At 33.5% G+C, this 14,384-nt stretch overlaps 1 protein-coding gene across 5 annotated transcripts in view; it reads right to left on the bottom strand.

Moving 5' to 3' along the window:
• Nucleotides 1-14,384, bottom strand: part of COP1 (COP1 E3 ubiquitin ligase) — a 235,552-nt gene that overhangs the window by 174,123 nt on the left and 47,045 nt on the right. For all 5 annotated transcript variants that reach the window (XM_012444565.3, XM_012444561.3, XM_064370558.1 and 2 more), the window contains exon 6: nucleotides 8,359-8,427. In XM_012444565.3, the coding sequence (XP_012299988.1) occupies nucleotides 8,359-8,427 (69 nt within the window). The remainder of the gene's footprint in view (nucleotides 1-8,358; nucleotides 8,428-14,384) is intronic.

Raw genomic sequence — 14,384 nt, forward strand, 5'->3', positions numbered from 1 at the left:
AGTTGCAGGGTGCAGTCAGCCAAGATTGCACCACTGCACTCCGGCCTGGGCGACAGAGCAGGACTCTGTCTCAATAAATAAATAAATAAATAAAATAATTAAATCAAGAAGCAAAACCTAATATATACTAATTCTAAGAGAGTTACTACCAAAAACAAAGCATTTAGCCATACAAAGTACACACTACAGCAAGCCAAAACCCTTATCATCCCATACTATCACTCCACAAACACACACATACTTAATATCTAGTTCCTGAAATGGAAGACCTAATTAAAAGACTTTATTTAATCCTTTCATAGAACTTTCTCTTTTTTGCTTGTTTTTTTAAAGACAGGGACTCATTCTGTCACCCAAGCTGGAATACAGTGGCACAATCTCAGCTCACTAAAGCCTCTGCCTCCTAGGCTCAAGTGATCCTCCCACCTCAGCCTCCCAAGGAGCTGGGACTACAGGCACAGGCCACCATGCTCTGCAAATTTATTTAAAAACTAGTTTGTAGAGACAAAGTCTCACTATACTGCTCAGGATGGCCTTGGAACTCCTGGCCTCAAGTGATCCTTCCACCTCAGCCTCCCAAAGTGTTAGGATTATAGGCATGAGCCACCATGTCCAACCAATATTTTGTTTTAAGCTGAGAAGAAAACAGAAAAAAGCAAGAACAAAACCAAATAAATAAATAACAGAGTAGTGAAGGGGCAAAATAAGATGGCTTATTTAAGAGCAAATGTAAACAAATGTGAATACCAGTAGACTGATAAGTTAAAAATATATGCTGTAATATAAAGCGCAACAACTAAAACGCAATACAAAAAATTTACTTAAAAACATTATAGATAAATCAAAACGGAATTCCAAAAAAAACTCTTCAAAAACCCATGGAGAGAAAAACAGAAAAACAACAATAATAAAAAAAAGAAACACAAAACAAAAAATATTTCTGAGAAGAAATTCAAAGAAATGAAAAAAAAAGGGAAAAGAGAAAAACAAAATAAAAAATAAAATGGCAGGTTATATCATAGCATTTATATTAAATAAATAGCCTAAATACATAATTAAAAGACTGAGCCTGGCAGAGTAGATTTACAAAGCATAGTCCAACCATATGCTATCTATGAGAAATTCACCTCAAAGATAATGAGCCAGTAATAGGTATAACAAGAAAACAAAGACCTGGTATGAATGCAGAAAATTCTCACCACACATTTAACAACATTACAACGAATCATGCAACTGCAGAAAACACATTCTTTTCAAGCACAAGTATTTCAAAATTTAACCAATTACCAGTTAGTACAGCAAATATTATATTCAAAGAAAGATAACACAACTTTCTGATTACAATGCAATTATAACAGAAATCCAAAACAGAAAAGACAAAATCTCAATGTTCAAGTAATAAGACACTTGTTTCTAAATAACCCACAGGCCTAAGAATAAAATATAATGAAAAAAGAAATTCTTTTAAACTAAATAATAATAAACAAAATATGATGCCAAAAGAATTAGGTACAGATTAAAAAATAAGAAACTATGGCCCTAAATGCCTACATTAGAAGAAACAATCTGTATAATAATATGCATATCCACCCAAGCTAACAGATTAGGAAGGAACAAAAAGGTAAAACCAAAGAAAGCAGGATGGAAATAAAAAGAATATAAATAAAATAGAAAACAAACAAAATAGAGAGGAAAAACAAAGTCAAAAGTTGGTTCTTAGACAAAATTCATATAATTGATATATTCCTTGCAAGAACTGATCAAAAAAAAAGAGAGAAAGAGAAAGGAACAAGTAAAATAAACAATGCCAACCCTAGCAACACTAAAAACTTAAAGACTCTATTAAGACCAATCTTATGCCAACAAATCTGAAAACTGAGATGACATAAACAATGACTAGAAAAAATTTAACATATAAAAAGTGACATCTAAAACAAAAACCTTAATAAGAATGTAACTTTCAAATAATGGATTCAATAACTTAAACCTTCCTGCAAACAAGTCACAGGTCCAGAATGCTTCTCTAGTAAGATCTTTAAACATTCAACAAAGATGTCCATAGATTACACAAATTATTTCAGAAAATTTAAAAAGAAGATATATTTCCCAACTCATTTGATAAAGCTAGCATAATCTTTATTGCAAAACTGGACAAGATATGTGTAAGAAAAAAATAATCTCACTGATGAACATAGATGCAAAAATCCTAAACAAAATGAAGGCAAACCAAATCATATAGAAGAGGATAAACAAAATGGCCAAGTTTGGTTTATATAAAGGATGCAAGTAGGGGGACCAACTGTCCTGGTGGGGTTTCCTAAAATGCAGAACCTTCAGTAATATAACTAAGATATAAGACATCCCTGAGCCAGTCAGGATGGTTGGTCACTCTAGGTGCAAAGTTGACTGACTTTCCAATGTTAAACCAATGTAATTATTCACATTAACAGAATGAAAAGAAAAAACTGTATGGTGGTATCAGATGCACAAAAATTCTGAAGACTACTCAACCCCATTTAGAAATTTTTTAAAACTTCTCTTAGCAAACTGGGAATAGAAATTTACTGCCTTGAGTGATAAAAAGTACCTAAAAAAAACCTACAGAAAACATCATACCTAATGGTGACACGTCGAATGCTTTCACTTTGAGATCAGCATCAAGACTAGGATGCCCCGCTATCACCACTTCTATTCATCATTGTACCGGATGTCCTAGCCAGCAGAGTAAGACAAGAAAAATAAATGAAAGATATAAGGATCATAAAGAATGAAACTAAACTGTTATTATTTGCAGATTATGATGTGTACATAGAAAATATAAAAGAATCTACAAATAAATTAGGATTAATGTGAGTTTAACCAGGCTCCTGGATATTTTAAGAAATCTGTATGTAAAACGCAACTGTATTTCTATATACTAGCATAAGAAACTAAAGTTAAAGACACAGACATCACTTACAATAGCATCAAAAATGACTAAATCTAAAACAAAGATGTGTATGAATACCTGAAAAATAAAAAAAATTTAAGGATATTTAAAAAGTCTAAATATAGAGGGAAGTACCATGTTCATGGATTAGAAGACTCAATATTGTAAATACACAGTCTTCCAAATTTATCTAGTCAAATTAATCCCAATAAAAAGCATAGCAAGTTTACCATGGAAATGTACTAGCTGATTCTCAAATTTATATTGAAATGCAGAGAGCCAGGAATATTCCAGACTTTAAAGAAGAACAGCAACTTAATTCAAAGCTCTAGTATTTAATAAAATTCGGTATTGCCAAAAAGACCAGTGGAGCAGAAAAGAGAACCTAGAAACAGACCCACACATACATGAACACATGATATATGACAAAGGTGAAACTTCAGAGTGATGGAGAAAGAATGGACTTTTTAATAAAGGATGCTTGGACAGCTAGATATCCATATGAAAATATCTCTATACTTCACATTATACACAAAAATAAATCTCCAAGTACAGTATAAATCTAAATATGAAAGATAAAAGAATAAAGCTTCAAAGAACTATATAGAAAAATGTCTTCATGACCACAGGTAGAAAAGACTTTAAGTGACACAAAAGACACTAATTATAACAGGAAAGATAAATTTCACTCTATTAATATCAGAAACTTTTGCTCATCAAATGACATCATTAAGACAGTGAAAAGAATGCAGCCCAATCAGAGGGAAAGATATTTGTGAAAGATAGATCAGACAAAATGTTTATGTAGAATATATAAATATCAAGCCATTAAGAAAAATCAAACAAAAAAAGTAAAAATTTTTAAACAAGTACTTCAGACACAAACATTAAAAAATTCAAATGGCCAATAAACGTAGTACTAGGTCCTCAATCGCATCATCAGGAAAATGAAAATTACAATCATAGAAAACTGTAAATACCCCAAGATTAGCTAAACTGGAAAAAATCTACCGGTACCACATACTGGTAAAAACCCAGTGCAACAGAAAATGCTCATATACTGCCTATAGGAAGAATAAGTAATACAATTTGTTTCAGAAAATATTTTGGCATTATCTATTAAATCTGAAGACACACATAACCTATGACTCATCAATTCCACTTCTAAATACATTCCATATAAATATGCATAGTAAAATAAACCTGGCTACACTATAAGACAGTACTATTTTTTGTAAACAGCCCAAAACTGAAAACAACTCAAATGCCCATCACCAACAAAAATGGGACATATTCACTTAATGGAATACTATACAATAACAAAAATCAATCAACTACAGTCATATATAACCATATGGATGAATCTTAACATTTAGCTGAAGACGACAGGAACAAAAGATTACAACTGCACAAGCACATTTATATAACGCTCAAAAACAGACAGACCTATGGACACTCAGGTAGCAAAACATTAAAGAAAGGCAAGAAAGCACCATAACTTTTGGGATACTGGTTACCTACTGTGCAACAAAGATGGCTGCAATCCAAAAAGGGTAGTAAGGGGGCTTCAGGAATTCTAGCAGTATGCTATTGTGTTTACAATGGTGTTCATACATATGGTCACTCTACTATAATTCTTTAAACTATAAATTTGTTTTATATACTTTTCTGTTTTTCATATAAAAATGGTTTAAAATTTGATTTACTAATATTCACAATAAAACCAAAAGGAAACCAAGACTCATCAAAAAGATTCTATTACAGTAAATTAAATGGGTATCAAAAATGTCAAAAAGTATATTTTAAAATTAAATCAAATGAAATAGAGGGGAACCATTCAAATGCTGGTACAAACTAGCACAGAAAAGACTGGCTTTTACATAGAACCCAAGGCCCTTTTGTTTAATCTGACCATGAAGGAAGACTAACATGTTCATTTATAACTATTAGAAGCTGTAATAGGCAGGTTCTAAGATGGCCTCCAAAGATCCCCACTTCTTAGTAATCATACCCTTGTGCAATTCTGAGTGTGGAATGAACCAATGATTTGCTTCTAACAAACAGAAAACAGCGAAAAGCTTTAGAATGTAATTTCCAGGATGAAGTTACAAAGAGCAGTGACTTCTGTCTTCAATACTCTCTCCTGCTTTCTTACTTGTTCCTTTTGAGGGGTAGCCAGCTGCCACATAGTGAGCTATCCTATGGAGAAGCCCATTTGCCAAAAAATTGGTATCTCTTTCCAAAAGCTGATGAATGAGCTTGGAAAGTTCCTATCCTAGTCAAACCTTGAGATAACCGCTACCTTGGCCAATACCATAATTGCAGCTTGGTAAGAAACACAGAGCCAAGGCATCCTGCTACTCTGAATCAAAATTCTAGACCCCATATATTAAATTTTTAATGTTTCAGGGCATCAAATTTGAGAGTAATTTGTCACACAGCAATAGATAACTAATGCAAAAGCCTATTATGTACCTTGCACTGTGCATTCTCTTAACATTCTAAAGAGAGTCAGTAGGAAAAAATAAACTGAAAATTAAATGGTCCTAAATTACTAGCCAGTTTTAACAGTGGAATACTGATTATCCAAATGAATTAAATGAATCTTAACATTAAATCCAAAAGGGGTATTTAACTTCTTTGATTGGTATATATGAATGTCTAAACCTACACTCATCAGAACTCCAATTAAAAGTTAAAAATGAAATCACAAATTTTCAAAGTCTGAATGTTAATCTTAGAAAAACAAACTCAAAAGTAGCAATTTGCCTCCTGGTAAATCTGTATTTTACTTGAATAAGTATAAGTATATAAACTGTATTACAGGTCCTAAGATCTTTAACAATTATATTCATTTTGAGGATTAAACAGGCAAATAGACTTACATGCAAGAATAAGATATAATCACTCACTTTATTCTGTCTGCACTAAAACATGAGGTATTAATCAACTATATTTTCCAGGCTAAAACTTGTTAAAATCATACAGTACCTAATTCCAATTATTGTGAAATCCATGAAATTTAATCAAAGTAATAAATGTTTAAAATTTGTTAACATAGCTTCTCAGAATTTCTTACGCAATTTAAATTAAAATACTCAAAGTCACTCAATCATAGATATATTAAAATCAAGAAAACCAAAATGTATTAATGACAGTAAAATCACTGTACACTGGAGGCACAAATATCCAGAAGTATTTGGAACTAGTATGCTTCCTGGATAATCCACCTACTACAAGAAAATGTGGTCCAAGAGACAGAAAAAAATCACAAGGATTACATTAGATTCAAATCAAAATCAAGCAAAAAAGTTCTACAGCACGATTCACCCGGAAGTTTAATATCAAAAATATAAAAACACTATGCCAAAGTTATAAGATCAAAGTCAATATTACAGAATATGTTGTGGGAGGCCACGGGCCACCACATCAGAGAAAGGCCAAATGAAGATCACATGGAAAAATTAATGTTGGGAAGGAATTCTCCAATCTCTCTCCAATTTTTGCATATCTTGTGATAGATTTTGTTTAAATTATCTTTCCAAGAATGTTTATACAGCAAAAGGCTGGCAAGACAGAAATAATGACTTATTCTGGGGGCAGAGGGCAGATTTGTTTTCTGAGACCAATATAATAAAAATCATGTCTCTGGCAGTACCAACATTGAAGAGGTTTGCCAGCAACCCCTTTTAGAAGACTGGGGTTTCCTAGTATGAGGGTTCCTTTGCTGTAACACAAACAAATCCACTGTGTGTGCAGCATCCACCTAGACCCATCTCCAAATTGTCACATGTGGGACACAGGGGTCAGAAGGAACTGATGCAAAGATGAAGCTGATGCTATCAAATGTCCCATGAGTAATAAAATCTTTTATTTCCAGTTGTCTCAGGTCTTCTGCCAGCATCGATGAAACCGTGGCAAGTTAACTTGTTAACCTGCTAAAAGGGTAAAAAATTTCAGACCCTTCACAATGTTTTACAGTTATATGCTGTAAAAATGTCAAGTCTAACTAACAATCTGTGGCAGGCATCATGAGACCCCTACAGAAGCAATGAATAATACTGAAAACCTCAGAGGCTAATGAAAACCATTAGGTTTCATAAAAATAGTTTAGGACACAGATGATAACTAGTGATTTCATTTACACTCCAAGTATTTGAGATTTTAACTGTTAATTTCATTGATTCATTTACTTATTCATTATCAGGTACTTTCTTACGTACTGAATATCATTCTCAATGACTTCAAAGTCTAAGACAGAAACATGTAATTCCACATAAAATATTCAGCCTTGATCCTCAAAGTGTGGTCCAAGGACCAAGAACTTCAACATCACTGAAGCTTGCTAGAAATGCAGACTGTCAGGCTCCAACTGAGGCTCCCTTAATCAGAGCATGCATTTTAGCAAGAGCATCAGGCAACTTTCATGCACATTGCCATTTATACTGCGCCACCAGACATTTGAACAAATGAATGACTGGACATCATCTTTCCCACCCCCCCCGAAAAAAAACAATAAAAAAACCCTAAGAGATAGAAGTAAATCTTAAATTTATAATAGATAATGTTTGTTAGCAGGCATATTTAAATCACAAGTAAATTAGCAACAGTTGAGAATAAGAAAAATATAGTCACAAACAATATAAAGAATATTTCATCATCCAGTAAAACATCTCTATTTATTTTTGAAAAGAATAAAGACAGCCCAGAACACAGCACATAATAGACAATTTACACATTTTTAAATGAGTAAAAAGTATCATAATTAGACAATTCTTAACATAAACATACCAGGTTCCAGCCAGTTAGAAATTTTTTTTGAAAAGTTTTCAAAGTAATTTTACCATGCTATCCACAACACAGGATTTTGACTATTTAATTTTCCCACATTCTGTATACATGTGAAATGACTGAGAAATTTTACAAATGTTAAATTAGAACATGCTCGCTATAAAACTGTTGATACAAAATTGCCTTTTAATTGTCCTCCATGAGTTAGACTTCCTAAGTTCTAAATAGGTAGCTATCTTTTTACTTGTTTTTGCCCACATGCATTTTTACCATAAGAAATAAACTATGTCCCACTTAAGGCTTTATAATCTAAATTTTCCTAAGTTTTCTTTTCTTTTCATGGTGAAGGGTACTGTTATTTAATAATTCTATTTTCAGCTCTTTATAGCTTTTAGGTAAGTTATTGAAGCCAATCTTACTGATAACTTTTCAGCATGTCTCCACAAAATGATTTTTTAAATATCAAGTTGTAAAAAAAAAAAGAAGTTAAAGTAAGAAAGCTTAAGGAAATCTCCTAAAAATTCAAATGCTTTTAAAAATATTTAGAGAAACTTTTTTAGCCTGAAATGCTTTTTACAAAACGGGAATAGTTATCAACTGTAAATAAAACATTATGTAAAACACACAAAATAATATACCTCTCTCTTATTTCTTCTTGCAACCTTGAGGAATTCCATAAGAATCTGTAGTTGGGCTGCATGAGATTCCTACAATAGAAAATTATAATTGATCTTTTAAAAAATATAACTGAGTTGAAAGTTTTCTTTAACACCATAGTATAACCAGTATGAAGCAACTTTATGCACCCATCTAAGTTAGTCTATTACTGCTACTTAATCAGTTTTTCCATTTGCTAACTGGCATTAAAGAATCAATTTTCTACAAAACTAACTAAAATTAACTTTGAGAAACAGGTGTTCTAAACTACATCCCTCATCTAACATGCTGAAAAATCTTTTCATGGATAATAGCAATTCTATTACCTGACTCCTAGCCTCCTCTTCCCCAACTAAAGTAATAAAACATCAAAAAAGAATTTATGACGGAAGTAACATAGCTTATAGACACTAAAATCACTTTATTCATGAGAACTTCATTTGCAGAGGTAAGCGTAATAAATAGAGATAAACCTATACTTTCACAAGTCAAATTTACTATTTCTAGTTATTACCTATTTACTCACAGATGTGAGAACATATTTCTATGGAAGAAGTCAGGCAAAATCAAACATCTGAAAGCAAAAAAATTTAATATAATCAAGTGGGCAGCTTGGGGGTTGGGAGAAGGGTGTAACTTAAATTGGTCATTGAAACAAAGATAGAACAGATAAATGAAAGCATAATAAACCTTGACATCTTCTGGGCAGCAAAACATAAAAATACAAGTATATATCTTTTACTGTTAAAATTCACAAGAAGAACCAGGAATTCCAGGTGACTCTGATAAAAATATACAAAAAGGATATCAAAAGCTAAAAATATCAATTAGAGATAGTTTATGAACAAACATCACTCTAATTTTTTCTTATATACTTGAAAGGGAGAATAAAAAAGCCCAGTGGAGCAATTTCAAAACAAGCAAAAATATATGAATAAAAAAGATTAATAAAACTTTAATTTGCCTGGCTATGCAAGAGAACTAGCTGGGGCATTTGTTAAAACAGACGCTGGGTCAGATTTTTAAAATTCTGATCCTGTTGCTCTAGAAAAGGTTCCAGTAATCTATGTTACACAAGTGTCCAGATGATAACAAGCAGCCAATTAAAATCTGAAGAATCACTAAGATATAACACTTACTACAAATAAGCATGACCACCTCACACCCACTTCTAGAGTCTATCTCTCTTGCAGATCTTTTGATTTTAAAAAAAGAGCGGCAAAACAGATCAATGAAATTTACAAGTCAAGGCAAATAAGGAGATGAAATATGAAGTGACAATCACAATAGGATACTCCAATTTAAAAAATATAACTGAATTAATACACAACTGAATAAATTTCCAAACATAGTATCATGAAGACTTAAATTTTTTTCTTGCATAACAAACTGACTGACTGGACCTTAGACCCATTCTTCCCAAGTGAGTTAATCTGTTACACAGAACAAACTCATAAGGGCTCTGTCTCAACAGTGGTGACAAAGCATCCAAGTCTTCCACATCATTCTTGGGACTTCTCTACACTGGTTATCACTATCTACAGATTATTTGTCTAGAGGGCAAAGACCACACATTTATATAAAAAGTAACAACTTTATACAAAAAGTAACTCCAAGCTAATAAAGTGACAGTTCATTTACAAAGAAAGTGTACAAACTATCTTTAAAATTATAAATTTAAATACTTCATTTCAATCTATTAACTAGAATATGTAAATACGACAAGAATGCAATTGATTTGTAGAAAGGAGAAGGGGAAGTTCCCAAAATGTCAATGTAAAAGGAAAGTGGGGCCAACTACATACACCAGGAACTCACCCCATGATACTTCTTCTGAAGTTTAACCTTTTTAAAGGAAGAATTACAAGAAAGGAGATGAATGGCAAATGTGAAACTATAATTTCATATATAAATATGAAAGAAAATTATAAAAAAGATAGTGGAATAAAAAAAGAATGCTTTAAAAAACGGAAAAGAGTATAAGCAATTATAACAAAATGTCGAGCCATATATTGTTCTGTTAGAACAAGTGCAGAATTTAACATGAAAGTAATTCCACTACTAAAAATAGAAGTCCAAGAAGCCAATTCTCTAAACATTTCTTACAATTGTCAAAACTTCCAAAAAACATATAAGGATCATTTATCCCAATTCTCCCATTTTTGGATAAGGAAGTGTGTAAGAAAAAGAACAAAGGGAAACATATTTAGAAAAAAAAAGGAATATATATATTTAGAATCTTACTCTCTACTCTCAGTACTCTTCACAATACAGCAAGTTTTTGTTACACTTGTCCCATCTGGTTCAGTCAAGTGTCTCAAGAGGGAGCGTATCTGCTATGTGACATGAAATACGCTTCAAATTTTTATAGAACATTGGTCTTCTTTATTTTCCTATCCTTCTCTGCAATTAAATTTTGTTGTATTCTAAAAGAAAAAATTATCCCTTTTTTGGAAATGGAATAACTGCCTGATTCCAGCCTAACATAATTAAATATGTGAATTGTGTATTAAACTCTTCTTGTTCCAATTCCATGCTTTAGTATCCTTCTGTTATATGGCACGTTAGATGTCTTTCCAACTGAGAGAAAATGCACCGGTCAGAACTATGTAAATAACTAATGTAACTGATTTTTACATGTTTCACTATAAAATGAGTAATTTGGTCCTTACAGGTTTAGTCAGCATGAGTTCATCTTCCCAGTTCAGTTCACTCTACAATAGTTTCTCAAGAGGAGAACAACTGGCATTTCGAGGGTGAACATGTGTTTTTGCATAAGACTTTCCAAGCAGAATGGCATAGGCAAGTTATTTAGAAACAGAATTGCTGGTGCAATCCTAGCACTGTGGGAAGCCAAGGCAGACAGATTTCATGAGCCCAGGAGTTCAAGACAGCCTAGGCAACATGTGAAACACTGTCTCTACAAAAAATACAAAAACTAGCCAGGCATAGTGGCATTTGCCTGTGGTCCCAGCTACTTGGGAAGCTGAGATAGAAAGATCACCTGAACCCAGGAAGGTCAAGGCTGCAGTGAGCAGTGATCACACCACTGCACTCCAATCTGGGTGGAAGAGTGAGACCCTCTCTCTTAAAAAAAAATTATCTCTAAAAAAAAAACTATATATATATATATACAGAGAGAGAGAGAGAGAGAGCGCAAGCGAGCAAGTGGCAATAAATAAAAACAATTAAAAATTGAAAAGATTCCTTCCAGAAAGTTGATATAAGGGACTGGGAGTGATACACTAAGGACTGCTGATATTTGCTATAAACCTAGTTAACAATGTTATGACATTGTAAATTAGAAGTATTTATCACTTAGGTTTTTTTTGTTTGTTTTGAGACAGAGTCTCACTCTGTCACCCAGGCTGGAGTGCAGTGGCACTATGTCAGCTCACTGAAGCCTCCACCTCCCAGGTTCAAGAGATTCTCCTGCCTCGGCCTCCCAAGTAGCAGAGATTACAGGGGTGCACTACCACGCCCAGCTAACTTTTGTATTTTTAGTAGAAACTGGGTTTTACCATGTTGGCCAGGCTGGTCTCGAACTCCTGACCTCCAGTGAACTGCCTTCCCTGACCTCCCAAAGTGCTGTAATCACAGGCATCAGCCAGACTGCCACGCTTAAAATTCTAACCAAAAAAAAAACCCTATATAACTTAATGACTATTCACCTACTTGGGTTCAGATTTCCTATCTATAAAATGTGCAGGTAACAATACACAAACAGGAGTCATCATGCCATACTTTAAATAGCCTATTACTATTATTTAGGTAATAATTTTTCTCTAGATCAATATGGTATTTTCCTTCAATCTACTGTCAACATAAAACTTCGAAAGGCTATTCACTTCTGCTTCTATAAAGAGAAAACAGACTTCAAATAGGGGTACAGATATATCTGAGAATGCATGAAGATCTCCCAAAGTGTATGTGTGGACACAGAGGGTTTTACAAAATTAATTCCCAAATTATCCACCAGCTACCTTTTCTTCTTCTAAAACATGTCTGCTCACGAAACATCACTCCAGTTCTCCATTCTAGCCTCTTTCATCAAATTTTCTATTCTCACTTTGTACAGAGGGTTGTAAGGAAGGGATGGTGGCAAGGCGGGCAGGCTTATCACTTATCTTTTACCCACCCAAAAGTTTACTTTGATATATGCCCCTGGGGTATAAAAGTCTCTGGAATAAGAAAATAAGGCAATAAAAAATACTGCAGTTTGGAAAAGTGAATGACTCTAAAGACTAGATAATAAACCCTTTTATAAGTCAGGTAGTTTCCAAGTCTTTGTATTGAAATGAATTAATACTAGTGATTTTTGTACATTGATTTTGTAGCCTGAGACTTTGCTGAACTTGTTTATCAGCTTAAGAAGCTTTTTGGCTGAGACTATGGGATTTTCTAGATATAGAACAATGTCATCTGCAAACAGAGGTAATTTGACTTCCTCTCTCCCTATTCGGATGCCCTTTCTTTCTTTCTATGCTTGACTGCTCCGGCCAGGACTTCCAACACTATGTTGAATGAACAGAAGTGGTGAAAGAGGGTATCCTTGTCTTGTGTTGGTTTTCAAGGGGAATGCTTCCAGCTTTTGCCCATTTAATGATGTCAGCTGTGGGTTTCTCACAGATGGCCCTTATTGTTTTGAGGTATGTTCCTTCGATACCTAGTTTATTGAGAGTTTTTAACATGAAAGCGGGTTGAATTTTATTGAAAGCCTTTTCTGCGTCTATTGGGATAATTATGTAGTTTTGTCTTCAGTTCTGTTTATGTGATAAATCACATTTACTGATTTGCATATGTTGAACCAGCCTTGCATCCCAGAGATAAAGCCTATTTTATCATGCTGGATAAGCTTTTTGGTGTGCTGCTGGATTCAATTTGCCAGTATTTTGCTGAGGATTTTTGCATGGATGTTCATCTATAATATTGGTCTTAAGTTTTCTTCTTTTGTTGTCTCTGCCAGATTTGGGTATCAAAATGATGCTAGCCTCAGAGAATATTTAGGGAGGAGTCCCTCTTCCTCAATTTTCTGGAATAGTTTCAGTAAGAATGGTACCAGCTTTTCTTTGTACATCTGGTAGGGCTATTTATTATTGATTTAATTTTGGAGCTCTTTATTGGTCTGTTCAGGGATTTAATTTCTTCCTGGCTCGGTCTTGGGAGGGTGTATGTGACCAGAATACCCAAAGAAACATAAATCCTTCTATTATAAAGGCACATGCAAATGTATGTTCACTGCAGCACTATTTACAGTAGCAAAGTCGTGGAATCAACCTAAATGCCCATCAATGGTAGACGAGATAGAAAACATGGTACATATACACCATGGAATGCTATGCAGCCATAAAAAAGAAGGAGATCATGTCCTCTGCAGGAACATAAATGGAGCTGGAAACCATTATCCTTAGCAAACTAACACAGGACCAGAAAACCAAATATCGCATGTTCTCCTTTACAAGTGAGAACTAAACGATGAGGACACATGAACACATAAAGGAGAACAACACACACTGGGGCCTATCTGAGAGTGGAAGGTGGAAAGATGCAAAGGATAAGTTAAAATAATTAATGGATACTAGGCTTCATACCTGGCTGACAGAATAATCTGTACAACAAACCCCCATTACATATGTTTACCTTTATATAACAAATCTGCACATGTACTCCTAAACTTACAAGTTAAAAAATACAAAAACACTGAAAGGATATAAAACTAGAAGATGACAGTATTGGAAGGAAAACTGAAAAATCCATAATCATATTACTAAATTAATATACTTTCCTCTGCATTAAATAGGTTTTTATTTTTAATTAATTTTAAGAGAAAACTTTAAACAGAAAGGTATTACACATAAAAAACATAAAGAGCCAAAATATTAGAAATAAAGAACATAAATCCTTGAAACAATTTCAGAACACACATGCTTCAAAGCAAAGGATGAATATTTACAAAAAGTTCATAAAATGAGTGACTGAGATTTGGAAGAACTGGCATCACTGAGAC

This window comes from Aotus nancymaae, unplaced genomic scaffold (assembly GCF_030222135.1).
Source record: "Aotus nancymaae isolate 86718 unplaced genomic scaffold, 86718_ANA_hifiasm-v0.15.2.pri h1tg000108l, whole genome shotgun sequence".
NCBI classification, from domain to species: domain Eukaryota; kingdom Metazoa; phylum Chordata; class Mammalia; order Primates; family Aotidae; genus Aotus; species Aotus nancymaae.